At 42.8% G+C, this 26,188-nt stretch overlaps 1 protein-coding gene and 1 pseudogene across 1 annotated transcript; both read right to left on the bottom strand.

The window, feature by feature from the left end:
- Positions 1-367: 367 nt before the first annotated feature.
- Positions 368-3,632, bottom strand: LOC148021202 (cholesterol 16,22-dihydroxylase CYP90G4-like). Its single transcript, XM_087698111.1, has 9 exons — positions 3,230-3,632; positions 2,656-2,974; positions 2,376-2,534; positions 1,668-1,943; positions 1,446-1,550; positions 1,269-1,347; positions 1,049-1,155; positions 818-939; positions 368-647 (listed from the first exon to the last, which is right to left on the bottom strand). Exons 1-9 carry the CDS (start codon positions 3,547-3,549, stop codon positions 545-547), a joined length of 1,590 nt encoding a protein of 529 aa, XP_087554237.1. The 5' UTR covers positions 3,550-3,632; the 3' UTR covers positions 368-544.
- A 21,528-nt stretch (positions 3,633-25,160) lies between these two features.
- Positions 25,161-25,853, bottom strand: LOC148021201 (acid beta-fructofuranosidase 1, vacuolar-like; annotated as a pseudogene).
- Positions 25,854-26,188: the final 335 nt, after the last annotated feature.

The raw sequence follows: 26,188 nt of genomic DNA, 5'->3' as shown, positions 1-26,188 counted from the left end.
TTCTCAAAATGCAGTAGACAATTTTCCTTTCTTAAATAAAGGTAACCTTGAAGAATGCCTTCTAGAGGTAATACAATCCTAACTTGCAAAAATAAGGACTCTCTCCCTTTGCCTTTCAATGAAGAAGTTTGGATTTATGAATTGAAATAGTTACAAAGCTTTTCAGCCAACCAAGCATACTCAAAAGAAGGTAGCAAAGACATAGTATAGAGCCAACCAAGCATACTCAAAAGAAGGTAGGAAACACATAGGCATAGAGTGAAAAGGCTGTGAAAGATAAAGCTACAAGGATAGAAGAAGGCTCTCTAAGGAGCATCTCTCTCTCTCTCTCTCTCTCTCTCTCTCTCTCTCTCTCTCTCTCTCTCTCTCTCTCTCTCTCTCTCTCTCTCTCTCTCTCTCTCTCTCTCTCTCTCTCTCTCTCTCTCTCTCTCTCTCTCTCTCTCTCTCTCTCTCTCTCTCTCTCTCTCTCTCTCTCTCTCTCTCAATCATAAGTAGGCCATTACACCTTGCTTTTGGTTGTGGTTGTAATAAACCATGTCCCTTTCTAAATTGGATGAACCTTGATAGGTAGCCCATTACACATGATTGGTATAGAAAGGCCCGAGAAGCAATCACCTTGTGTGGTTTTATTAATCATAGGTGTCCACCTGGAATTGGGAAACTATGAATATATTAGAAAATAACAATCTCAACAACAAAATTGACAAGTTTGGGGCTCTACCACTATGTGTGTGTCCACATGCATGTGCATGTGCATGAGCACGTAGCATAGGTGCATGTGTGTGTGTGTGTGCGTGTGCATGTGTGTGTCCCATACCTAAAAGTGGTGACAAGGTTATGGATGAACATGGCTGCCTCAAATTTGGCCAAGTTACTGCCAATGCAACTTCTTGGTCCTCCTCCAAACGGAGCAAGAAATAATGGGTTGTTTGGACAATCCTACCAAAAAACAATATGAGAAAAACTAAGATTGGACAATCATAATGCTTTCAAGAACACATAGTGTTTTGCGAATATTAATTATAGACATGTTGGATGCAAACTATACCTGCCAACGCCATGGATCAAATGTCGAAGGTTGTGAGTAGTATGTGGGGTCAAGATGCACCATTGAGAGATTCACGAAGACTAACCAATCTTTGGGAATCACAAGTCCTACCAATATTGCTCCCAGTTTATACAACCAAACATGGTGCATAGGTATTGGTAATAGCTTTTTACAAACAGAATAGAATGCTATTTTTGCATATCATTAAAGTCAAGACTACCTTTGTAGTGGATGTCTTGGATTGACTCCCGAATGACATAATGGGCCACACTTGTTAGTCTCAAGGTCTCCTTGATTACCTGAGCTTTGGAATATTCAAGTTTGTAAACCATGAATGAAATACCAGTATGTTAGTAGCAATAGATATAGTAATAGAACTATGGTTTAGGGCACATACCAGTTGGGTGAATTCCATTTGTCTGTAGTCCTCCCAAGAGAGCAGATGATCATCAACATCAGTTCCCTTAATCAGCTTACTCATGCGGATACGGGTGTGCTCTTCCTGTCAACACGCTTATAAAACCACAGAATATATCAAAGTATGACGAGATTACTGCCCACGCGATCAAATAAGGAGAGTTGATACTAACTAAGTGCAGCTGATTATTAGCAAACATACCCTCAATTTGTCCACCACCTTGGGACTGCCACACAAGAACTTCATCAGAAATGTGATGAGGACACTGGTTGTCTCAAAGCCCCCGTATATTATGAAGAAGATAAGATCTGAGATGTCTTGGTCTGACAACGGATTTCCGAACTCATCATTTTCACTAATCAACACGCTCATTAGGTCGAATGGCGGATTTTGATGATTATCAGCATTCTCCGGCGGTTGTTTAATCCTCCTCGCTCTCACCAATTCCCTTAACCAGGAGTCGATCCTTCTACGAGCCTGTATTTGCGTACAACAAAAGCATATTGACTGCATCGTTCAGCTCAGAATTACTTGCCTGCAACTTTTAATTAATACCTGCATGTGACTGCATTCCCACTGAAGATTAAACTGAAATTGAAATAGAATCGCATCAGATCAGCTTGTTGCATGCAATAATTAAGGCATGCCTTGCATAATTCTAATTGTACCGCATGCGGCATGATTCAGCTACTTATTACTTCACTTCTAGTCTCTTGGCTGTACTGCAGCTAAAAGTCATTTGGCAACATTCATACCATTGGAATTGAAATTGAATTGTATCAGTACACATTTGCAGGGCATGCATGGCTATGGTAGGCCGACATGCAAGACTCTCACGTCCAGCCAGCCATGTAGACGATGCAAAGGTACATGGAAAGCGACACTGTAAACCTTCCGAAGCACAATTACCTTCATAACTTTGTTGTAACGCGTTCCGGGAACATCAATTGGTATGGAAAAGTATCCAGTTGACAGAAGATCAAGATCTGCCAGCAACTGGCCAGCCAGGATCTCATCATCTTCTTGCTTCATGCCCACTGCAATTTGCAGAATGATTCTGAAAGTGAACTGCCAGCAGATTGTCCAGTTAATAGACCATGAAAACAAACTGCAGAAGATTATCGAGTCTGAAAATAAACCTTGAAAGGACCTGTGAATCTGTGCTGACAGGAACAATGGTTACTTTTACCTCTTTGGCTTCATGCTGAGCATCTATCACTGGCTTGTCTTTCCAAGGCTTGAGAATACCCCGAGCCTGTGTCTGCACCTCGTTTAAGTAGAGAGTTTGGATGGCTGGGATCGACAGTCGTGTGGATGTTAAGTCGCGCAGAAGCTGATGCCTTGCTTCATGGGCATTTAGCCAAGGTCCAATGAGCCTTGAGATGAACGATGGGTAGTATACCTGCACTATCTTCCCCTCGCCTGTCAGCAAGAGCTTGTTGAGCTCTGGATCCATGGAAACCAATGCTCGCCTTCCCAGGAGATGCGACTTGAAGACGGTGCCGTATCTGTGTGTACATATAATGCATGCAAGCGCATCAGCTGGAAGTGCTAATAAGCCATGCAGCCTAAGTGACAACCCAATTCAGAGTACCCAGTGTTCAAGTAGAGCAAGAAGGTTCATTGTTGAAGTTAGAGTTTTGCATCAATAGCTTAATGCCTCCGGCAATCATCAATCAGTATAATATCAGTGCTGAAAATGCTCTGATGCTATTATTCAACACAAGAAACTGAATCATCGTAAGCATATTGAATATCCATACCGACGCTTTCGGGCTGCCAGGAAAGGCAAAGGATGTCCAATTGGGGAGCTGTTGAAGAAGGCAAACTGAAGAGTTTCCCCCAGCAATGGCAAACCGAAGCTTCCTGGGGGCAAGCAATGAGAAGAAGATCGCCTGCCGACCCCAAATCTCATCAGGCACCATAATGTCATAACTAGGAGACACAGGGAGACCCATACTTGAAGCATGTCAATGTACTTCCCTGCAAGGACTGCAGCTAACAATTGATCAAGCCCAAGTTCACTAATCACGTCTGACATCCTGGAGTATACTCGTTTAGGCGAGATGGGTAAGGAATCCATTTTAGAATGTGGGGAATCCTGCGATGAGCTTATCTGCTAGAAGCAGCTGCGAGATAGAGCAACACACACCTACTGATCTTCGAAAAGGAGCAGCATTTATTGACAATGCAGAGGATGCAGTCACTGAGAAGCAATTCACGTAAACACTGTAAACTTTAAAGGCTGGTGTTTTTCTCGTATAAAAAGGAGTTTAAAAAAGTTACGACTTGCCGGTTATTCAGTAGGAGCCAGCCTCCAGGGCATGCGCAACTGAATGGACTTGCGCAGAGCACATTCTCAAGTGCATGTTTGGCAGACACACCTAAGTGTAAGTATTGGCTTCATGTGGAGCCCAATCTCATGAAGCACAGAGAATTCCTCACGAACAGAGAGAAACGACTATGCCCAATGAAGGAGAGAGAAGCCTCCATTTACGCCAATGACTCTCGCTAGGCACGGTACCTAGTACAGCTAGCATCTTCATTGTGGCCTCCTTGATTCTTCATTGTGGACACCTAGTACAACTAGCATCTTGTAGTGGCCTCCTTGATTGATGGTTCCCATTTCTTATTCTTCATTGTGGACATCCAGCATGGCTTTTGCCTCAGGAGCCATCTACCCCAATTGAGCGTTCCTCGTTTTGATTTGTAACAGGTAGTCTCTTGGAGTCCCCAAGTAGGAGCTCTTTTGAAAAAACTTTGTGGGTGGAAATCCTTGGTGACCCAGTGTAGAAAATTGAGAGCTTCTTTGTTGTACTTGCAATGTAGAAATAAGTGAGCCAAAGTCTCCAATTGAGTTTTACATATTTTGGGCGTTTACCTTCACTTCTACTTATTTTAAAGAATCTCTCAACAACAATCTTGATTCCTTTTTATTGAATTAGCCATAATAAGCTGGAGGAATTTCTCTAGGGTTGTTAGGGGACCATTGTGTGTGAATCTGAACTCCCACTGGTTGCTTATCCCAATTCATGTGCTAAGGGTTTGTTTCATTTTTAAATTAATTTTTGAGTATTGGAGGGGTCGTTGGGAGGGACAATGTAATATTTCCGCCCAAAAATATTATAGAACTTGACCCCCGCACGCCCGCGTAAAAGCTGTGCAAAGTCGTCTCCCACGTCGACTAATGATGGTGGCTAAGTGGTTACCCCGCGCGCTATAAAAATCCCCATCTGCGATGTGCAATTAAGGCCGGGGAAAGAAGACCACAAGCCGCGCAAGAACATCCTTCTTGGATAAAGGGAAAATGGATAATGATGAAAATTTAGGCAAAATTTGTTTTTTCTAATTAGCCCTTCCCCCAGCCGATGCATGGCTGGAGGAGAGGGAGTGTGTAAGGGAGTTAAGGGGAAGTGTGGTAGTGGGGAGCATGAGGAGGGAGAGGCATGCATAGGCCACGTGGTGGCTACCTCTTTCCCCGCTTATGCTATATGACCCCCCCCTGTGGCACGAGCTTGGAAAGGAGGAGGATCAGAGAAGAGGCTGCCGTGCTGTTGACAAAGGAGGAGAGAGGAAGATTTGGAGCGCCTGCTGCCATGCGTGCTACCGCTGCCATCGCCATTCCGCCGCCACCACATGCCTGCTGTCGCCATTGCAGCCGCTTTGCTACCGCCCTCAGCTCCACGACCTCCATCATCATCTCCATCCCCTATTTTTGTCGTCATCTCCTCTCGCCAATCATTGCCCTTTCCTCCCACATCACGTCTGTGACAGGCTAAAGAAGCTTCCTTAGAATCTTCTAAGGATAAGGCCCATAAGGCTTGTGCACGCAGTTTTCTCCCCGGATCCTTATAACCCACAATCGTAAAGGGTAATTCCTACGCAGCGGAGAAAGTAGGCAGACTTGAAGGCTGTTTTGCCAAAGCCCGGAGGAAGTTCGGGATTGCGTAAAAGATCGCGGAGTTCAAATCATCAACGATAGCTCCAAAGTCAAAGTCGAAAGGCGCACCCATGGAAGCCTCGAATCCAAGCTTACACGTGCACATCACCGCAAGTCCTCATAACCAAGTTCTTGGAAGTTAAATTCTGCATTGGGCATGCTTAAAAATTCATAGGAAAGTTATGAATATAAACTGCTTATTCATCTTACAAGCTAGTCGCATGTTGCCTTTTTGTGCATTTCCAAAGTCACAAGCCTAAACGCATATTGCTTAGGGTTAAAAGATGAATTTGTTAAGTGCATCTTTTGGCCTTGGAAAGAATAAGTGAATATTGCATTTAGGCAATAAGCTCCTTGTAGTGATTCGCATGAGGAAAAATCGTTAACATCCGTTAGATGTTGTCCGAAAAATTGCATAGCATGGAAATGAAACTATGGACTTGCATGTTGCATATGCTTGTAAAACGGATTAAGTCAACATTAGTCTTATAATATTCGTTTTGCATGAACTTCATTAACTACGTTGTATCTAGAAAAGGGTTGCATGTTACCTATTCATCATGCGTAAACTTCATTCATCGATGCATTTAGAAAAGGTCGCATGTCATATCAAAGCATGAAATTCAATTGCATTAAACAAAAGGTTGTAGGCATAGTTCCTTGATGTAAATCCTTGTAGGTCTTATGCAAGTTATCCTCCAATTTGTCATTCGTCATGACTTTAGCAAGAAAAGAAAGGGTTATTTGCAAACCATATAGTTGCATTGAAGGAAAAGTCTACGTTTTGCATACTTAAATGGAACGTTGCATCCTGAATCTATTTATTTACACCCTTAGAACAAATTTAGCATCTCTAAGAAGAGATCGTTTCTTGTCACAAGATAAGTAGACCAATTTAGCTAAGTTACTTGCAATGTTAGTACAACGAACAGCTCAAGTGCTAGCTAGGGTTTAGAACATCAGAAATTCTGCCTAGTATTGCACTTGATCGCCAAGTCGAGACCCTCAAACCTAAAGGATACTACCCACATTCACGGAATGGTTGGGTTATTAAGTGAACGCTCATGAAATAACAAACTAGGGTTTCTACTCTAAGGATCGATCGACCAAATGCTAAAACTCGGATTGAGTTTGGAAACCCTAGGACCAAAAGTGGTCAGCCTAGTACAATTAGGGTTGGGTTAGGTTAGAAGACACCCCAAACCCTACATCTTGACTAAACATACTCCTTGACAAGAAACGTCGTCAATGGGTGAAATGATCCCATGAGTTAGATGCGACACTTGTGCAATAAGTTGCAACGTCGCATGGCTTTGTGGTTTAACCACAAGATAAATTTGCCATTCCTTGGAATAAGGTTGGCAGGTTCTAACGCAAGTCTAACTTGCAAGAGGATGAGTAGGCATCCTGTTACATCACCTTTCTTGGGCTGATTTGCCAAGTTAAGGGAAGCTATGTATTGCTTAGTAAGCAAAGTAACAATTAAGTTAGAGCGACATGGTCGCCAGGATTTACTGTCTTAACTTAAGAAACCTAAGGTGTTGGTTAATTTGGGTTGACAAAGTATGACTCTAACCCAAGGACAAAAAGAGTAAACAAACAAACCCTTGAGGATCTTGCGAATTCGCAATTCGATCTCGGATTGAATGCTGGATGCATTTGAAGAGAAGGATTCACTCCTTAGCAGTTGGCCAATTAAACGACCACTGGATTGATTGTGTTTGTAACAGTTTAGGAGCACTGTTTACATTGTTTGCCAAGGAACTAAAGATGGAAAGATAATTAATGCTTCAGGTTGAAGGCCTGAAGGGAGAGGCAACATCAGTTACCCCCGATTATCTGCCTAATCCTAACTAAGGGGGTTGTTAGCCGTGCCGGAAACGTGGACCGAACCCACTGCGAGAGGTCTCTCCGTTGGGTACTACTTGGAGCAGGAGGATGCTTGGGTGCCAAGGGGGCTCTGGTCATAAATCCCTTGCCTTCCTGGCCGTGCACAAGAGGCCGATGTGACTCAGGACTGGATCTCGAGGCCCGCATACTAGTCTACGAGCAGAATCTTGGATTAATAATCCTTGTGGATTGCTGGATTGCCTTCGGGTGGATGATGGATTGCCTTCGGGCAGATTATGGATTTGCCTCAGGCTGGATGATTATGATGTATTCCAAAGATAAATAAGAGCAATGGTTGAGAATGAACTTATTTGATACTGTTTTTCTATGGATTAGCCTATAGGATGGATTATTATGATGCATTCGAAAGATAAATAAGAGCAATGGTTGAGAATGAACTTGTTTGGCACTGTTTTTTATGTCAAGTGCTAAGATTATGTGAAGGAACCGGTGAGTAATTGGTTAATTAAGGAAGATGTTTTGTGCATGTCCAACTAAATGTGGTAGGTAATTAGACAACTAAAGAAACCCTGAGGAAAGTGCGGTGGATGTGGCCATGGGTTCGTCCAACGGATGGGTGGTCTCGGTTGGCCGTGAACTTTTCTCAAATAAAATGGACAGCAGGGAACTTTTCTCGAAAGAGATGAAAAGCAAGGAACGTTGACTTAGAATCAAGGATACTAGAACCCCGATTTATGTTCTTTTAGGGGAACAGAATGGGGCTATGCCTTATGGGCAGAGAGGTCGAGCTTTGCATCCCTCTCATTTCCCATTCTCCTTGAATGAAGTGCAGCATGAATCCGCTTCGACCCTGACGTTTCTGTGTAAAGTAGTTCGCTTGGAGTTCAACGCTAATAGCTGTTGTTCTAAGAATTTCACCATTAGGAGAACCCTGATTCTGGTCACAGTCCTAAGTATGCAGAACAGCCAGAATACTTCCGCTATGTGGCAGACTCAGGAAGACCTAGATTGCAAACCCCGTAACGTTCCATGGGAGTGCCGGGCATAGCTTTCTAGACTTTCTTCCCAATGGGCTGCTAAGACGTGTCCTGCAAGTAAACAGGTGGACACGTTACAGTTGGTATTACAGCGAACCAACGAAGGATCTATCTTTATAAGAAAACTTAATAAGAAGAAGTGAGAACATTTCCTTACCTACCGTCTTGTCAATGCTGACTTGCAGAGTCATGAAGCATGGAACAGATTCTTGGTGTTCCAAGTCATGTTTATGACCGCGATGCGTGCCTCAAATTACCGATGGAGGATTGATATGATGAATATCCTAGACCGCATCTACAATCCATCACCCTTGTACATGGAATGGAGATGGATGGGTGTTTCAGGGATCTATTACATAGCTGCCCACCGACTTGTGTACCTTCGAACCAACTTGAAGAGAATCAAGTGGATGGAGGACCTAAAGATCTTGAAGCAGTTTGTCTTTGTTGAGGCTCACACAAACGTAACCCTACATATTAAAGGTCGATGGGTCAAGCAGAACACGTATGTGTACAAGGAAGTGACTCGAGTAATCCCTACCAACAGAATTAAGGTGTTGGGACGTCATGAGAAGAACGGATATCAAAGGAAAAGATACCCTAATCTTCAAATGACCTATCGATTCCTGAAAATCCATGACCCCAATCCATACTATTACATAGTTCCCGTAGCTGAATGCAACAACATATTATTCTCCTCGAATTAATGTATCAGCTTGTTCCATCTCCTCAAGAATAATTGTACTTTGAAAGGGCTATGCCCATATGAATGAAATAAGACTTCTTTTTATCAATGATTGTCTTGACTGTGAATATTAATAAAGAAGTAAAGTGATTTGGTCACTTGGCTAAAAGCTAAAGTGGACATGTAATGTAATGTGGAATTATTTCTGGGAGGAATGTCGACTTCGTTCAGATTCAGGGTCATGAACCTAGGTATCCATGAGTGTTTACTCAGAATGGATTGGCTTAAACCCAATGATGCCCACATTCATTGTGGAAAGGATCAAGTTTCCTTTCGAAACTCTGAAGGAGAACTAGTCACAACACAAGGAGAGACTGGAAAGCCGAAAATTCAATTGGCCAAAGCATCTCGGATAATAAAGGGAGTTAGAAAGGGACTGTCTGTTTATTTAATAAGCTAGATTAGAATCAGGAGTCTAGAGAAGAACCTTCATGGCTAAAGGAGTATATAGAAGTATTTTCTAAAGAGCTGACAGAACTTCCGCCTCAAAGGGAAGTTGATCATGAAATCAAGCTGGTGCCAGGAGCTGCTGTCGAAGGGTTTTTCGAAAGCAAAGTCGCGTCTTCAGAAGACCTTGACAAATTTCAAGATAGAAGATCAATTCTATAGCAAGAAATATCGGTGATAATAGATGGATCAATGGATCATCCTGTGTTAGATCTTTTCTATTCAAAGCCGTGCACAGTTGAGAAGTACAAGGTCTCAAAATAAATTCTCCCCAACAATATGAAATCCAAGTTCAAGGAGAAACTGAATCAGTTCCACATTGTTGATCCCTTTGTCCTGAAAATCACAGCAAAAGCAGAGATGTGTTCTCAAACAATTTGCCACAGTTGGTAATCTGTATTCATTAACAGGATTTGAAAGCTTGCTTCTGTTAATTTTGCAGCTTCAGTATTTCTGGATAAAAGACCAGCACACTGAAAAGTCTGGATCACAAAAGGATTTTGCAATTCATGGTCACTCTCTGGAAAGCCTGAGCTTACAAGTTGTAAAAGGACATCTTCCCATTCTCAGCAAGAACTAAACCATTGCATATAAGGTTTCTGAAGGCAGGCTTATTGAAACGTGCAGTTGACAATACCATAAGTATATAGAACCAGTCACAGGTCTGGTCTAAAACCCCAGTTATCAAAGACATCATCAATTCTGTGTAAAGCTCCTTATTCATTGAAAGAGGAAGAAGCATTATTCTCTATCTCCTCCTTGCCAATTTGACCTCAAGTATAAGGCTACAAATGATGAAGATAGTAAAAAGAGGAAAAGTAAAGTCAGAAACCCAGTTTTTGCGGCATCTCCTCTACTCTGCTGATCGGTGTAGTCTATGAGAAGAAGGAAAGAATCGCCTAATTCTGCTGGAATCACAATTGATAATCCCTCAGCTGTTCTATGAGGTTAGACTAGGTAATAATTTCTAACGCTGGAGGCGCAAAGAACTGAGTCAGGCAGCTTCAATGTATGCATAATCCATCAACGATTAAGGTAAAAAATCACAGTAGCAGGCCGCAATAGTCACCTTTATTCTGTAAAAGTGCGTAACCCACAACCTCCAAAGCCCTTCACAGAGAGTACAATACGCAAGGGTTCAAATTGTTCTCGTAGCAGCATTTCAGTAATGAATAAGTTTGATGGATGAAGTAACTGCATCAAATTTCAGCCCTAAGGGTGTGAAAGCCTCAGACAGAACAACCTCCACGGCCTTTGAATTTATCCTGTATAAGTGTTCGAATGGATTTGAATGGATTTCTGCCCCTCCATAGCCTTCCCCAGAGAGCATTCCCTCTGTTCTCTGTCGCAGTTCTGAGATCAAGATGCTCCATCAAAGCATCGACCTCTTTGTCAAATCAAAAGATGAAGCTTATAGTAGGCCTCTTTTGCATGTCCCTCTACTACACTGTACTGAATCGACTGTTGAATTAGCATAGTTAGAGCTCCAGCAAGTCGATCCTCTTCCCGTTTTCCAAACTCAATTTTCAGTTTTATGTCTTCCATCCGGGCCTGTTACACCTCATACCCCCCAAGTAGACTAATTGCCTCCTCCTTTTTTTATCTTTCTCTCATCGCAATCCCCAAAAGTATCGTTCTCCATATTGCGCTGCTCCCAGCTATGGTGGGAAGACCGCTATTCGCAAAGATGCCTCCAGAAACTCCAATCATCATCGGAATTAGCTGAGAGCAGCCTCCAAACTTTTCGTCCTTCTCTTCTACTACCACCTTTGACTTCTTCAGCACCCTCGTCGACTTCGGCTCCCCTCTTCGATCCTCGTCTTTTTTTACTTATGCTTTGCTGAAGGCTTCGTCCTCCTCTTTAGAGCTTCCTCTTCATTATTCTCATCGTTCCTCCTTCCTCCGTCCTGAACTCCATTGTTCCCCCCAAAAAGCCCCCTTTCAAAATAGCCATCCGTGGCTTTGTTTTTTTCCTTTCCCCAGGATAAATTTGCCATAGTCATAGCGCAACCCAAGTCCAAGGTCTTGAGTTGAATCATCAAGAGTAAACGTGTGATTGTCAAACTTGTAAGTCCCAATCACATAGAAATCCAACTTGGTATTATCCATGCTGGCCTTAAGGACATGTTTCACAGTGTCCCCATAAATGGAGGTATCAACACCTGCAGAATCCCCCGAAACTAGGGTAGAATAAAAATCCAGGCATTCCCACATGCCAGTGCCTTCTAGTTGATGCAAATAATGGTCTTGCAATGACCAATTTATGAAATCAGAGCTGTGATAGATGATGGCAATGCCAGTCTGGTCAACTTTAGATCCAATACCCAGCCTCCATAACCCATCAGCTCCGACCCAAGCAGTTGTAGGGTCATGGAAATCTGTTGGAAGGATGCCTGTGGGAGGCACAAGAAAAGGATTCCCAGCATATTTGGTCTAGTTTCGGAGAAGGAAATCAGAAGAATCCTCAGGAAGTGCTACAGCCTGCACTTGTACGGATTCATTAGTAGATCCTGTATAGATGATCACAGGAGTACCATTTTCCAGGAAAGTTGCAGAGCCTGTCCAAACACCCCGAATGTCGTACCACTGGTCAGGCTCCATGGCATAATCAAGGTATAGCCAGTGGATGAGATCAATCGAGATTGCATGCCCCAAAATACTGTCATATCCCCCATGTCAACATAGTCAAGGATAAGGGAACTCCAAGAATACTCATTGCGTTGTGGCAGGCAGTCAAACGTGTGCTGAACATCAAGCAAGCTCCCACATTTGGCATACATATCCACCAATGTACTTCGATCTGCATCTCTTTGAAACAGTTTAGTACTTCCTCACAAAGCCCATAATTGGCATGTCTTGAAATAAGTGTAGCCCATGAGACTGCATCTCGAGTTACCAATCTATCAAAAACTCCTTGTTCTTCTACAAGCATGTCACATTTAGCGTACATGTCAACCAGAGCATTACGAATAAGTTCCTCTTGCACCAAAACCCTCTTCACTATATTACCCACATAGAATAAAAGAGCAAACATAACGACAAAGTATGTACAAAGTATCAAATCCCACACACACAACTTTTTGGTGGATTCCACGCCTCGGATGCACAGCAGTATGACATCAACCCCCTCTAATCCTGCGCATCCTCCAGATGGGCCAACTACCCATGATCATTATTATCAAGATCCACGAACATATCAATCTCTTCATTGTGTATTTTCGGTATTTCAGCAAGATTATCTATCATATCATCTGTCTCTTCTACTGGAGTTTCTTCTCGTTGCTCTTCTCTTGCAAATTCTTCAAATGCATAATTCTCATAATCTCTTTTCTTGAAAATCTTGATTCTTTTTCCTGCAATAGGCACTCTAAGCACTGTCCCATCCAATTCTGTCATCTCATATGTTGCATTGTCAAAGACATGTCTGACTATGTACGGCCCAAACCATCTTTTCACCATCTTCCAAAGTGTAGTATGCTGATTTTCAAGGCTGCTATCAAAGACTAATACCCAGTCTCCCTCTTCTATTGCTCTAGGCAGCAAGCGATGCCTGCTGTCAAACCTGTCCTTATTTCTTAGTCTAGCAACCTTCAACCTGTCAATAGCTAGCTGAATATCCTCTGGTCTTCTCTCCAACTGCCGGATCCGAAGAGCTAAGAGCTCCTCCCTCGTCAAATCCTCCTGCCAAGGTAAAACTGACCAAGTCAAAGCACAAGTCTTAGTCGGCATAACCGGTTTCTGACCATACATCAACTCTGTGGGCATATATCTTGTGGTAACACTGTGAGTCGTACGATCAGCCCATAAAGCAAATGGTAGAAGTCTCGGCCATTCTCCAATCCATCCTCTGCATGCTTTGGCTAATGCTTTCACTATCGGCGGATGTCCTCTTTCACTCTTCCCATTTCCCTCTAGATTGTATGCTGTGGTTAGAGCCAACTTGATTCCTAGTTGAGAGAAAAACTCCCTAGCTTCATCTGCATCCAATTCACCGCGATCTGCAGTGATCTTACCCACACAGCCATACCTGCAGAAAATTTCTTCCAATAAGAACTTACACACTGCAGTAGTGGTCTTCGTTCTCAAAGGTCTGCCCTCAACATGATTGGTAAGATCCTCTCTAGCCAAAACAATATACTTCATCTGCCATAGACCCATAGGCATAGTAACCAAGTCAACTACCCACTTATAATGAACGCATAGCGGATAGGTCGGATGAAGCTCATCTCGATGACGCACTACTCAATACATCTGGCAGTCTCTACAAGTCTCTACAAAGTGAGAAACATCTCTATACATGCCTTTCCACCAATATTTCTCCTTGATTTTCTCATAAGTAGCCCACACTCCTCTATGACCAGCCCAAGGACTCTCATGAAACTCCCTCATCCCCTGTAACTGTGTCTCTTTATCGCAGACAACCCGCAAGTGTAATCCACCTCTTTTCTTCAGATGCTTCCAAAGAAATCCATCCTTGAGAAAATAACCATAGGCTTTTCTTCTGATCTTCTTGAACTCTTCACCTATCCATTCATCTCTTTTGCTTAGTGTACTAAGGTACTTGCCAATCTGCAACCAATCTCCAACATAGAGTTCTTCTATGAATGCCACAATATCATAGACATGGCAAACATGATCAACCATAGCGGCTGAAATTTCTGCATCATCCTCTTCTGCAAGTAGTGTCTCCTCATCATCATATCTGGCTCTAGACAACATATCTGCCACTGGATTATCCTTTCCTGCTATATGTTTAAATTCTGGATTTAATGACTTGATGTATGCAATCCATCTCAGCATAGCTATATCCAGAGTAGAGCAACTCGTAATCATACCTATCAATGGCACGCAATCTATCTCTACCACAACTGAGGCTCCAATAAAGTACTCCTTGTCACATTTGAGAGCCGTAACAATTCCCAGTAATTCCCTCTTGATTTGCGGATATCTCCTCTGTCTCTCGTTTAGGACTTTTGCCCTAAACCGAATAGCATACCTGTTTCCATCTGCATCATCTTGACCCACAGTCCAACCTATGCCAATTGGACTAGTGTCAACTGTCAATACAATAGGCCTTCTGCAATTATAATCCGCTTTCCTGAGAGTAGGAGCAATCTGCAATAACTTCTTCAATTTCCGCATGGCTCTAGTGTGGCTCTCATCCCAATAAAATTTTTGCCCCTTTCGAAGCAGCTGATATAAACAATCTGCTATGTGTGCAAAATGGGGTATCCAAATCATATAAAACACACAAGCTCCAATGAATCTCCGTACCTCTGAAGTGGTAGAACAATACTCTGTAATCTTGCCTATAGCATCCACCTTCTCAGGTGAGGGTTTCCTGCCATAATAACCACACATATGTCCAACAATGACAACCTCATTTACTCCAAAAATAGATTTTTGCCCTGATAGTGTCAAGTTCACTTCTTCTAACCTGGCCAAAATCTTTTCACAAGCTGAAATATGATCAGCCACAAAATATCTGCATCCCTACTCATTTAGACTCTCATTCTTCACTTCTTCTGCACACCCCTTAATGGGCACATCATCCAAGAAAGGCATGGTAAGTTGAGGTATGTAATCACGAAGGACCTTATGCATGGCATTCATCATATGAGCAACATAATTAGTAGCACCTTGAGGCAAGGTACACATCCTAACAAGCCCAATAGGAGTTCTGATAGTGGTTATGTCCCTGCTTTCCAAAGCCAGCTGAAACAGATCATATCCCGAATACAAATCACCTAAAGAATAGATGGCACGTCCAGCAAATGCTTCTGCAAACTCATCCACAACTGGACCTATACCAACATTCCTGATAGTAACTTTGTTTACTGGCTGCATGTCCTGTATAAATCAGAGAGTACCATTCTTCTTTGGAACCGTAAATCACCTATTTGAGTATGGTGCAGATGATGGCTCTAGGATTCCTATCCTGATTTTCTCATTCAACAAGTCAATCAGCTTTGGCAGGTGTGCCTTAGGCATTGGAATAGGTCGGAGGTTCCATGGAATATGAGGAATAGTAAAGCTCACCATAGGAGCAACAATATCTGGATTCACACATCCAATCTCATGCAGGAAAAAAGCAAACCCCCTTCCATGTCGGTCAAGCATCTCCTGAAAGCATTGCTTCTCTGTGGGTAGCAAAAAATCACCATTTCCAATTTTCAATTCAGCAAGAGTCTCTACTGAAAATTTATGGCCTATATGCTCTGGATTCCTCAAAATTGGCTGTTTGGCAGCCCTCTCTATTTGCTGATCACTGTCAGGTGAAAGCGGTACGACTACCGACTTCACCTTCTTATCCACAGTTTTGTATTTCGTGTCAACCCTGGCTCCATTATGATCCTCTGCATTACTCAAATCTTGCTGTAAATCAGCAATTCTGCACTCCAGTGGGGCTGAATATCCTCAGCCCTCTGCTCTATGGACTGCATAGGAACAACCCTAAACTCTGGATGCTGAAATATTTCAGCAGTAAACTATGTTGGCTGAAAGTCTTCAGCCCTCTGTGTCTCTGTATGCTTATCATAATCAGCCGGAAACTCTGTTTGCTGAATTTCTTCAGCACTCAACACTTTTTGCTGAATCACCTCAGCCTCTGACTCTATCTGTGACACAAAATCTGCAATTTCATGAAACATGTCCAGGGATTGCACTAATACATTACTGTGACAACTCTGCATATCAGTTTTCAGCATATTTTTCGTCTCTGTCATTGTCAAGATTGTGGGAGAGAAGGAAGGAGTCTCACTTGTAGCTTTCTTGCTTGCACAATGGGGGAATACACACAGAGGTGGAGGCTGAAAACAGTTTTCCTCTTCTTAGTTGTGTAAGCCAAAAAGAAAAGTCTAGTACAAAGAAATAGAAGAACTCTATATATGGGTCTCAAACCAAACTCAACTAACTAAGGTGGCATACTAACTGAGCCACGAACTAGAGTAGATAAGGATAGCTATCATGTAGCTATTATTCATGGGCGATGTACCAACCGCGTCTGCAACTGACAAGTCAGTGACATAAATACACAACGGTCACCCTGGCATATCACAAGTGGAGCTCGATATCTCAACACTCCCCCTCGAGCTCAATCCCAATTCCTGCACACCAAGCAGGTCTCTGAACTTGCGCAGCTTCTCTGCGCCCAATGCCTTCGTGAATATCTCAGCTACCTGTTCCTCTGTGCTGACATAAACTAGATCAATAAGACCTAGTAAAACCCTCTCTCGCACATAGTGATAATGCACCTCAATGTGCTTTGTTCTAGCATGATAGACTGGATTATTTGCCAAGTGTATACTACTCATGTTGTCACAATAAATGACAACTGGCCCATCTGCAGACTGATGCATATCATAAAGTAGCTTATGCAACCAAGCTACCTCACATGCAGCCATTGCTGCACCCCTGTACTCAGCCTCTGTGCTCGACAAGGCAACTGTAGGCTGTTTCTTGCTGCTCCAAGTGACTGCAGCACTCCCAAAAGAGAACACATATCCACTGGTAGATCGTCTATCAGAAATACTACCAGCCCAATCAGCATCAGTGTATCCATGCAACTGTATCTGAACCCCAGTCTCATAAAATAGTCCATACTGCAATGTGGACTTCACATACCTGAGTATGCGTCTAGCCGCATCCAAATGTGGTTTCCTTGGAGCCTGCATAAACTGACTTACCAATCCAACAACGTAGCTCAAATTTGGCCTGGTAATAGTCATATAAATCAAACTTCCTACTATGCGTCTGTACATAGTAAGGTCTTCTAGAAGCTCACCTGCATCTATGCTCAGCTTCACATTCTGCTCCAAAGGAACTGAAATAGGCTTACAGCCTGTCATCCCATATTTGGACAGCATGTCCAATCCATACTGCCTCTGCAAGAGCTGTATCCCACTTGGTGATCTAATCACCTCAATGCCCAAGAAATAACGCAGCTTTCCCAAATCCTTCATCTCAAACTTCTGCTTCAATAGCATTTTCACATGAAGGATATCTTCATCACTGTCACCTGTCATAATCAAATCATCAACATAAATGACAAGTAGCATAATACCTTTCTCTGTTTTTCTCACATAAAGTGAGAAGTCTGCCTTGGAAATCTGAAAGCCAATAGTGACAAGATACTGTCCTATCTTGTTAGACCATGCTCTAGGTGCTTGCTTCAAGCCATACAAGGCTTTCTTCAACCTGCAAACAAACTCAGGATGAACAACATGCACATAACCTGGTGGCTGCTCCATATAGACCTCTTCTTGCAAATCACCATGCAAGAAGGCATTCTTTACATCCATCTGATGTAAAGACCATCCCTTTGATGCAGCCATAGCAATGATTGCTCTTACGGTTGCCATCCTTGCAACCGGACTGAATGTTTCTTCATAGTCAATGCCATATGTTTGTGCATACCCCTTGACTACTAATCTTGCCTTGTATCTGTTCACAGAACCATCTGCATTGTGCTTCACCTTATAAACCCACTTACAGCCAATTGCATTTTTACCTTTAGGTAAAGGTACCAATTCCCATGTAGCATTTGCTTCCAAGGCATCCATTTCTTCATCCATGGCTTTCTCCCATTTTTCTTTTCCCATGGCTTCCTCAAAAGAAGTGGGTTCTGGTTCCTGTATCACTTTAACCATATATGCATAGTGAATGGCTGTAAATCCATCATATTTCAGCCTATCCACAGGATACCTAGCTCTCGTAGACCTGCGCAAAGTAGGTTCACTCCCAGATGCTCTCAAAACATCCCTGGTCTTCCTTACTCTAGGTGTAACAATAGAAGGAGTACCCAACTCATCATCAATGCTCTGTTCTGAGCCACTGGATTCACCATCCACATAAGAGTGACCTGCATTCACATCAAACATGGGCTGATCAACCTTCTCTTTTCCTTTTCGTGATACCTGCATACCACTATCTGCATTGCTTTGAGAAGATTCTCCTGATCTCAATCTGCCTGTCCATGGCGAAGAATGTGAACCACTGCTAGAGGACCCTCCAGGTCCACTAATATTTTGTGACTGCTGCTGTGAATTCTGTGCAACATTACCATTTTGTGCATCTACATCATCAATCACATTTACTGGTTTATACCAGCTACTCATCTCATCAAAAACAACATCTCTGCTCATTGTAAACTTACGAGTAGAAGGGTTATAGCATCTATACCCTTTTTGCTGCAGAGAGTAACCAATAAAGATGCACTTCTCAGCTTTTGGATCCAACTTGGATCTCAACTCATCTGGCACATGTACATAGGCAATGCAACCAAAAATTTTCAAATGAGAAATATCTGGTTTCCTACCAGTATACCTCTCCTCTGGAGTCATTCCATGTATTGCTGCAATGGGAGTCCTGTTCATTATGTAGACTGCTGTAGCAACTGCTTCAGCCCAATAAAAATCTGGCAAGTCTTTTTCATTGAGCATGGCACGAGATACCTCTCCAATATGCCTATTTTTCCTTTCTGCAATTCCATTTTGTTGTGGGGTATGACTGCATGAATATTGCTGCTTTATGCCATGCTCCTGCAGGAACCTTGCAAACTCATTTGAGAGGTACTCTCCCCCTCCATCTGACCTTAGGCATTTTATCTGCAGGCTTGTTTCTTTTTCAACCATAGCTTTAAGAGTTTTGAAATGCCCAAAAACTTCACTTTTCTTTTTTATAAAATACACCCAAACTTTTCTGCTATAGTCATCAATAAAAGTGACAAAATAATGACAGCCTCCAAGAGATGCAGCTTTAGTAGTCCACACATCAGAGTGGATTAATTCCAATGGCTTCTCACTCTCTTGAACATGTCTAGGAAATGGTTTCCTTGCCTGTTTTCCAAACTGACAGGCTTCACATACCTTATGCATTTCTGCAACCTTGAATTTGGGCAATCCTGTAACAATATTTTGGGCCTGCGTTGATTTAAGTCGCTGTACATTAACATGACCAATGCGTTTATGCCAGATATCAATATCTGCAACTACACTGGTCCCATGTGCAAACATTGCTGCACTCAATTCAGACATGTCTGCATCCAATGTAAACATTCTGCCCTTCTTCTTTCCTTTTGCTATCAAGCGACCTTTATTTTTCATATCCTCAACAAAGCATCCATGAGGATTAAATCTGACCTGCAAGCCCTGCTCAACCATTTGACCAACAGAAACCAGATTCTTGGTGATATTCGGGACATGAAATACATCGGACAGGTATTTCTTTTTCCCATCCTGCATAGACAAAGGAATTTTTCCAATCTGCACAATAGGATGTGCAGTATCATCACCAGTCTCCACAAATCCTGGTTTTTCCATTTTCCTTGCATCCTCCATCCATTCTGCATGACCTGTCATGTGGTTTGATGCACCTGAGTCAACATACCATACATCATTGCTTTCTTCTGCACTTGTCACAGAATTGTTCATGTGCTGCACCATAAACAAATGCTCATTTCTATCATCACCCTGTCTACTAGAAGATGCATAATTCCCTTGTTGCAATTTTCCATTCATGATGTCATTCTGCTTTTTATAGCAGTCTTTAGCCATATGACCCATTTTACCACAGTAGTAGCATTCAACATTATTGTTTGCATTTTGGCCTCTTTGCCATCCACCACGACCTCTTTGGCTCCCCCTGCCTCTAGAGTTACCACAACCTCCTCCATAGGACTGGTTTTCTTGAGTTTGCTGCATATTCTGATTTCTACCACGGCCTCCAAATCGGCCTCCTCTACCTCTGCCTCTACCTCTTCCAGCATTTGAGTAGAAGACAGTTTCTTTTGAAGTTCCTCCTGAAGAAGATGCACCACCATTTCTCTGCTCCTCAGAAATTAGAAGAGCAATCAACTCCTCAAAATCAGGAAATCTTTCATGAACTGAAATGGATGTCCGAAACTGTGCATAATCCTTTCCTAGACCATTCAAGGTCACAGAAACTAAATCATCATCTTCCACTGGCGAACCAATGGAAGCAAGTGCATCTGCAATCTTCTTCACCTTCATGTGGTAGTCATTGATGCTCATATTTTCTCTTTGCACATTATGCAACTCTTGCTTGAGCTGCATTTTCCTGGCTTGCGTATTTGTGCTATACATTTTCGACAAAGTATCCCATGCCTCCTTTGGCGTACTTGCATCCTGAATATGCACAATCATAGAGTCTGAAATACTGATAGACAGCCAGTACATAACTTTCCTAGCTCTCTCATGCCATGCTTTGAATGCCTACATTTGCTGTTGATTGGGAACATCAGGAAGAATTGGTTCTTCTTCATTTCCTGCAACAAATTCCCAATATTCTTTTCCCATAAGGAAATTCGTCATTCTAAACTTCCATGCCTGGAAGTTGTTCTTGTCAAGCTTTTCAGTTACAATCTGTGAAAGAGAATCAGACGCCATTACAGAACACTGCAGAAAATTCTGTCACTGCAAAAAGACTCAGCTTCACCCTCACAAGGGCAAATCTGCAAAACTGGCGAAAGTGGTATTTGACCACACAGTCACTTCCTAGTGACGATTTTGCATAAACAGGAACCAAGGATGATTCTGAAACTCCCAATGTCTCTGCGCACAAGCATACGATGCAATTTCTACTGTAACTTTTCACTGACCTGTAGAATAGTGGTCGGGCAGCATAAAACTGGGCCTTTTTCTGAGTGCGTGCAGAAAACTTCCGCCTCCAAAACAGGCCCCGAAATGGCCTCAAATCAAAAAAACAAGGTCGCCAATGGGCTAAAGCCCTCTCCCACAGCATATACTGCCCTCTTGCTTCACCGTGAAGGGCGTCTCAACCTGAGACAATGCACTCCTGCACTTTCCGGCTGTGCTACCTGCAGAGATCTGCTCCCAAAACAGAAAATGAAAGCAACACTGCTCCTCTTACCAGAACACCGCGAGCTTGGCTTGCTTTCTTGAGCTCCTTACCACGAACAAGGCTCTCATACCATGTCAAGATTGTGGGAGAGAAGGAAGGAGTCTCACTTGTAGCTTTCTTGCTTGCACAATGGGGGAATACACACAGAGGTGGAGGTTGAAAACAGTTTTCCTCTTCTTAGTTGTGTAAGCCAAAAAGAAAAGTCTAGTACAAAGAAATAGAAGAACCCTATATATGGGTCTCAAACCAAACTCAACTAACTAAGGTGGCATACTAACTGAGCCACGAACTAGAGTAGATAAGGATAGCTATCATGTAGCTATTATTCATGGGCGGTGTACCAACCGCGTCTGCAACTGACAAGTCGGTGACATAAATACACAACGGTCACCCTGGCGTATCACGAGTGGAGCTCGATATCTCAACAGTCATCGTATCTGCACAAATCATACTATCATACATCCCATCTATTAGCTCATCATCCTCTAAAATACCTGTATTTTTCAAATTTCTCTCATTCCTGCACATGTACTGATCGGACAACAATCTAAACCGTGGCTGCTTTCTCTCTGTAGGCTCTTGCCTCTTTTCTTTCTTCTGAGCATCTTCCATCTGTCATTCTGGCCCTAGTCTCAAAGACGGTCCTGCAGTAGGTGGAGTAACAAACTCACCCCCTCTAGTCTTTTTAGCTGCATTTGGATTTTCTTCATCCCTCTTACGCTTCTCCTCAACAAGTACATCTGCTCCCTAAGACTTAGCCAAGTAGGCATAAATAGTGTACCTGACAACAGGCGAATCCCAACATGTCTCAGATCTGATGCTAGAGCCTGCACTAGTCAAAACAGTTTGCTGAATTTTTCCCTTGTTTGCCGTCTCCATAGCATAAGTCCATAATGCTGACTGAGACTCTGATCCTTTCTCAATCTGGACTCCATATGTAGAAGCATCTCCTCTAGCTGCCACATAAGAAGTACGCGCAGCCATATCATCCACTAATTTCTTCTTTCTGCCTTTTCTAAAATTGGTAGCAAGCGGAGCTCCTGTTTCAGTCAACCAGATCTTACCATCTTGTCCCCAAAATACCAAATTCTTCCTCCTTGCATCCTGAAAAGATTCACAATCCCTACAATGCTGATGGTCCGTACTATCCACCAAATACATCTTCGATCTCTCTTAGGTGCACTAGGAGCACTCCTAGGTGCAGTAGGAGCACTAGAAGAAATAGTAGGCGCAGTCGAAGCAAACTGCTCTTTCAAATTTCCCACCAATTCTGCTTTAACTGACTCCAGTGTCAAATCCGTTATGCCTTTGATTATGTCATCAAGAGAGGAAGGCACCGACGGAGCGGATGGTTTTGGAGCAGAAGGAGCCGGCATCGGTCTTGGAACAGGAGGAACAAGAGGAGTAGAAACAGTAGGCACTGGCATAGGCCAAGAAACTGGCTAAGGAAGAGAAGAAATAACAGGGATAGAAGCAGGCATAGGAGCAGAAGACGGTGTCGGTGTCATAGATCCATTCTATAGGCGGGTCTTCCATATCCTCCTCTTGGTCAAAGTCGAGACTACATCTTGGGCATCTTGCCAATCTGTTTTAAGACCCACAGGCTTCGTGCGATCCTCAAGAAGCTCTCCTAATTCTTCCTGAAGAGCAGGATCTACAGCTTGCAAGAAAAGCTCAACTTTCTCAACATCGAATGCTCTTTGTTCAATGGCATCAAGCTGACTATACCTCTCTTCAAATTCTCGTATCAACTCTGAAGCAGCTAGACCTTTGTTTGGCATGTAGACCCACTCTCGGAATGACCGCCATGTAGCCATCCCAAAGTCCTCAAGGAAATACTCTTCTTTCAGGGCTCTCTTAAAATCTTGCAAATGCGAATTTTGAATAAAAAGATCAGTCACTTTTGCACTCAAGGCGGGTGTGACAAGACGAAGGAAATACTTACTCATAAGTCCAGCTGGTACTCCAAAAAATCCCATCTTGATCTCATATGTCTTCAAGTAAGCTGAAACATTAAGGCCATCAAATAGCTTCTTCTCATTCTCAACTGCTTCAATCGCCTTAGTCGCGTTGATTACATTCTCTGCTCCGAATATAATTGCCTTTGCTGAGACAACTGTTGTTGATGCAATTGCTGCTGCTGCTGCATATACAATTGTGTCTGCTGATTTTGAAGTTGCATATACATAGACATATTCTGTAAAATCTGCTTTAAATCATCCGTTGAAGTACTTGAAGCAGCAGTCAATGATGGAGCCGAAGTAGAGGACAAAGCAGGAATCATAGAAGAGGCTCAAATGGATGTTGAAGTATCTCCCATCCTGAAATTTATGCAACGCTTTCACGTCGGGTTCACCAAAGATCTCGAAGCGTTTTTCGAAAGCAAAGTCGAGTCTTCAGAAGACCTTGACAAATTTCAAGATAGAAGATCAATTCTATAGCAAGAAATATCGGTGATAATAGATGGATCAATGGATCATCCTGTGTTAGATCTTTTCTATTCAAAGCCGTGCACAATTGAGAAGTACAAGGTCTCAAAAAAAATTCTCCCCAACAATATGAAATCCAAGTTCAAGGAGAAACTGAATCAGTTCCACATTGTTGATCCCTCTATCCTGAAAATCACAGCAGCAGAGATGTATTCTCAAACAATTTGCCACAGTTGGTAATTTGTATTCATTAACAGGATTTGAAAGCTTGCTTCTGTTAATTTTGCAGCTTCAGTATTTTTGGATAAAAGACCAGCACGCTGAAAAGTCTGAATCACAAAAGGATTTTGCAATTCATGGTCACTCTCTGGAAAGCCTGAGCTTACAAGTTGTAAAAGGACATCTTCCCATTCTCAGCAAGAACTAAACCATTGCATATAAGGTTTCTGAAGGCTGGCTTATTGAAACGTGCAGTTGACAATACCATAAGTATATAGAACCAGTCACAGGTCTGGTCTAAAACCCCAGTTATCAAAGACATCATCAATTCTGTGTAAAGCTCCTTATTCATTGAAAGAGAAATAAGCATTATTCTCTGTCTCGTCCTTGCCAATTTGACCTCAAGTATAAGGCTACAAATGATGAAGATAGTAAAAAGAGGAAAAGTAAAGTCAGAAACCCAATTTTTGCGGCATCTCCTCTACTCTGCTGATCGGTGTAGCCGATGAGAAGAAGGAAAGAATTGCCTAATTCTGCTGGAATCACAATTGATAATCCCTCAGCTGTTTTATGAGGTTAGACCGGGTAATAATTTCTAACGCTGGAGGCGCAAAGAACTGAGTCAGGCAGCTTCAATGTATGCATAATCCATGAACGATGAAGGAAAAAAATCACAGCAGCAAGCCGCAACAGTCAACTTTATTCTGTAAAAGTGCATAACCCCCAACCTCCATAGCCCTTCACAGAGAGTACAATACGCAAGGGTTCAAATTGTTCTTCCATCCGGGCCTGTTACACCTCATACCCCCCCAGTAGACCAATTGCCTCCTCCTTTTTTTTTACCTTTCTCTCATCGCAGTCCCCAAAAGTATCGTTCTCCGTATTGCGCTGCCCCCAACTATGGTGGGAAGGCCGCTATTCGCAAAGATGCCTCCAGAAACTCCAATCATCATCGGAATTAGCTGAGAGCAGTCTCCAAACTTTTCATCCTTCTGTTCTGCTACCATCTTCGACTTCTTCAGCACCCTCGTCGACTTCGGCTCCCCTCTTCGATCCTCATCTTTTTTCCTTATGCTTTGCTGAAGGCTTTGTCCTCCTCTTTAGAGCTTCCTCTTCATTATTCTCATCGTTCCTCCTTCCTCCGTCCTAAACTCCATTGTTCCCCCCAGAAAGCCCCCTTTCAAAATAGCCATCCGTGGCTTTGTTTTTTTCTTTCCCCAGGATAAATTTGCCATAGTCATAGCGCAACCCAAGTCCAAGGTCTTGAGTTGAATCATCAGGGGTAACCGTGTGATTGTCATGATTGTAAGTCCCAATCACATAGAAATCCAACTTGGTATTATCCATGCTGGCTTTAAGGACATGTTTCACAGTGTCCCCATAAATGGAGGTATCAACACCTACAGAATCACCCGAAACTAGGATAGGATAAAAATCCAGGCATTCCCACATGCCAGTGCCTTCTACTTGATGCAGATAATGGTCTTGCAATGACCAATTTATGAAACCAGAGCTGTGATAGATGATGGCAATGCCAGTCTGGTCAACTTTAGATCCAATACCCAGCCTCCATAACCCATCAGCTCTGACCCAAGCAGTTGTAGGGTCACGGAAATCTGTTGGAAGGATGCCTGTGGGAGGCACAAGAACAGGATTCCCAGCATATTTGGTCCAGTTTCGGAGAAGGAAATCTGAAGAATCCTAAGGAAGTGCTACAGCCTGCACTTGTACGGACTCATTAGTAGATCCTGTATAGATGATCACAGGAGTACCATTTTCCAGGAAAGTTGCAAAGCCTGTCCAAACACCTCGAATGTCATACCACTGGTCAGGCTCCATGGCATAATCAAGGTATAGCCAGTGGATGAGATCAACCGAGATTGCATGCCCCAAAATACTATCATATCCCCCATGTCAACATAGTCAAGGATAAGGGAACTCCAAGAATACTCATTGCGTTGTGGCAGGCAGTCAGACGTGTGCTGAACATCAAGCAAGCTCCCACATTTGGCATACATATCCACCAGTGTACTTCGATCTGCATCTCTTTGAAACAGTTTAGTACTTCCTCACAAAGCCCATAATTGGCATATCCTAAAATAAGTGTAGCCCATGAGGCTGCATTTCGAGTTACCAATCTATCAAAAGCTCCCTGTTCTTCTACAAGCATGTCA

Source organism: Lygodium microphyllum, chromosome 18, assembly GCF_053477565.2.
Source record: "Lygodium microphyllum isolate KBCC chromosome 18, Lygodium_microphyllum_v1.1.10, whole genome shotgun sequence".
Taxonomy (NCBI): domain Eukaryota; kingdom Viridiplantae; phylum Streptophyta; class Polypodiopsida; order Schizaeales; family Lygodiaceae; genus Lygodium; species Lygodium microphyllum.
Note: the sequence above shows the minus strand (reverse complement) of the source record. Positions and strands in the feature narration are given on the sequence as shown.

What these genes read in the sequence shown, in the direction of transcription:
- LOC148021202 (XM_087698111.1), bottom strand. Translation starts at nt 3,549, where the DNA reads ATGGATTCCTTACCCATCTCGCCTAAACGAGTATACTCCAGGATGTCA. An exon ending in AGGTGGTGGACAAATTGAGG is followed by an intron (nt 1,551 to 1,667) that starts GTATGTTTGCTA and finishes GCGTGTTGACAG; the next exon opens with GAAGAGCACACCCGTATCCG. An exon ending in TTGATCCATGGCGTTGGCAG is followed by an intron (nt 940 to 1,048) that starts GTATAGTTTGCA and finishes GTTTTTTGGTAG; the next exon opens with GATTGTCCAAACAACCCATT.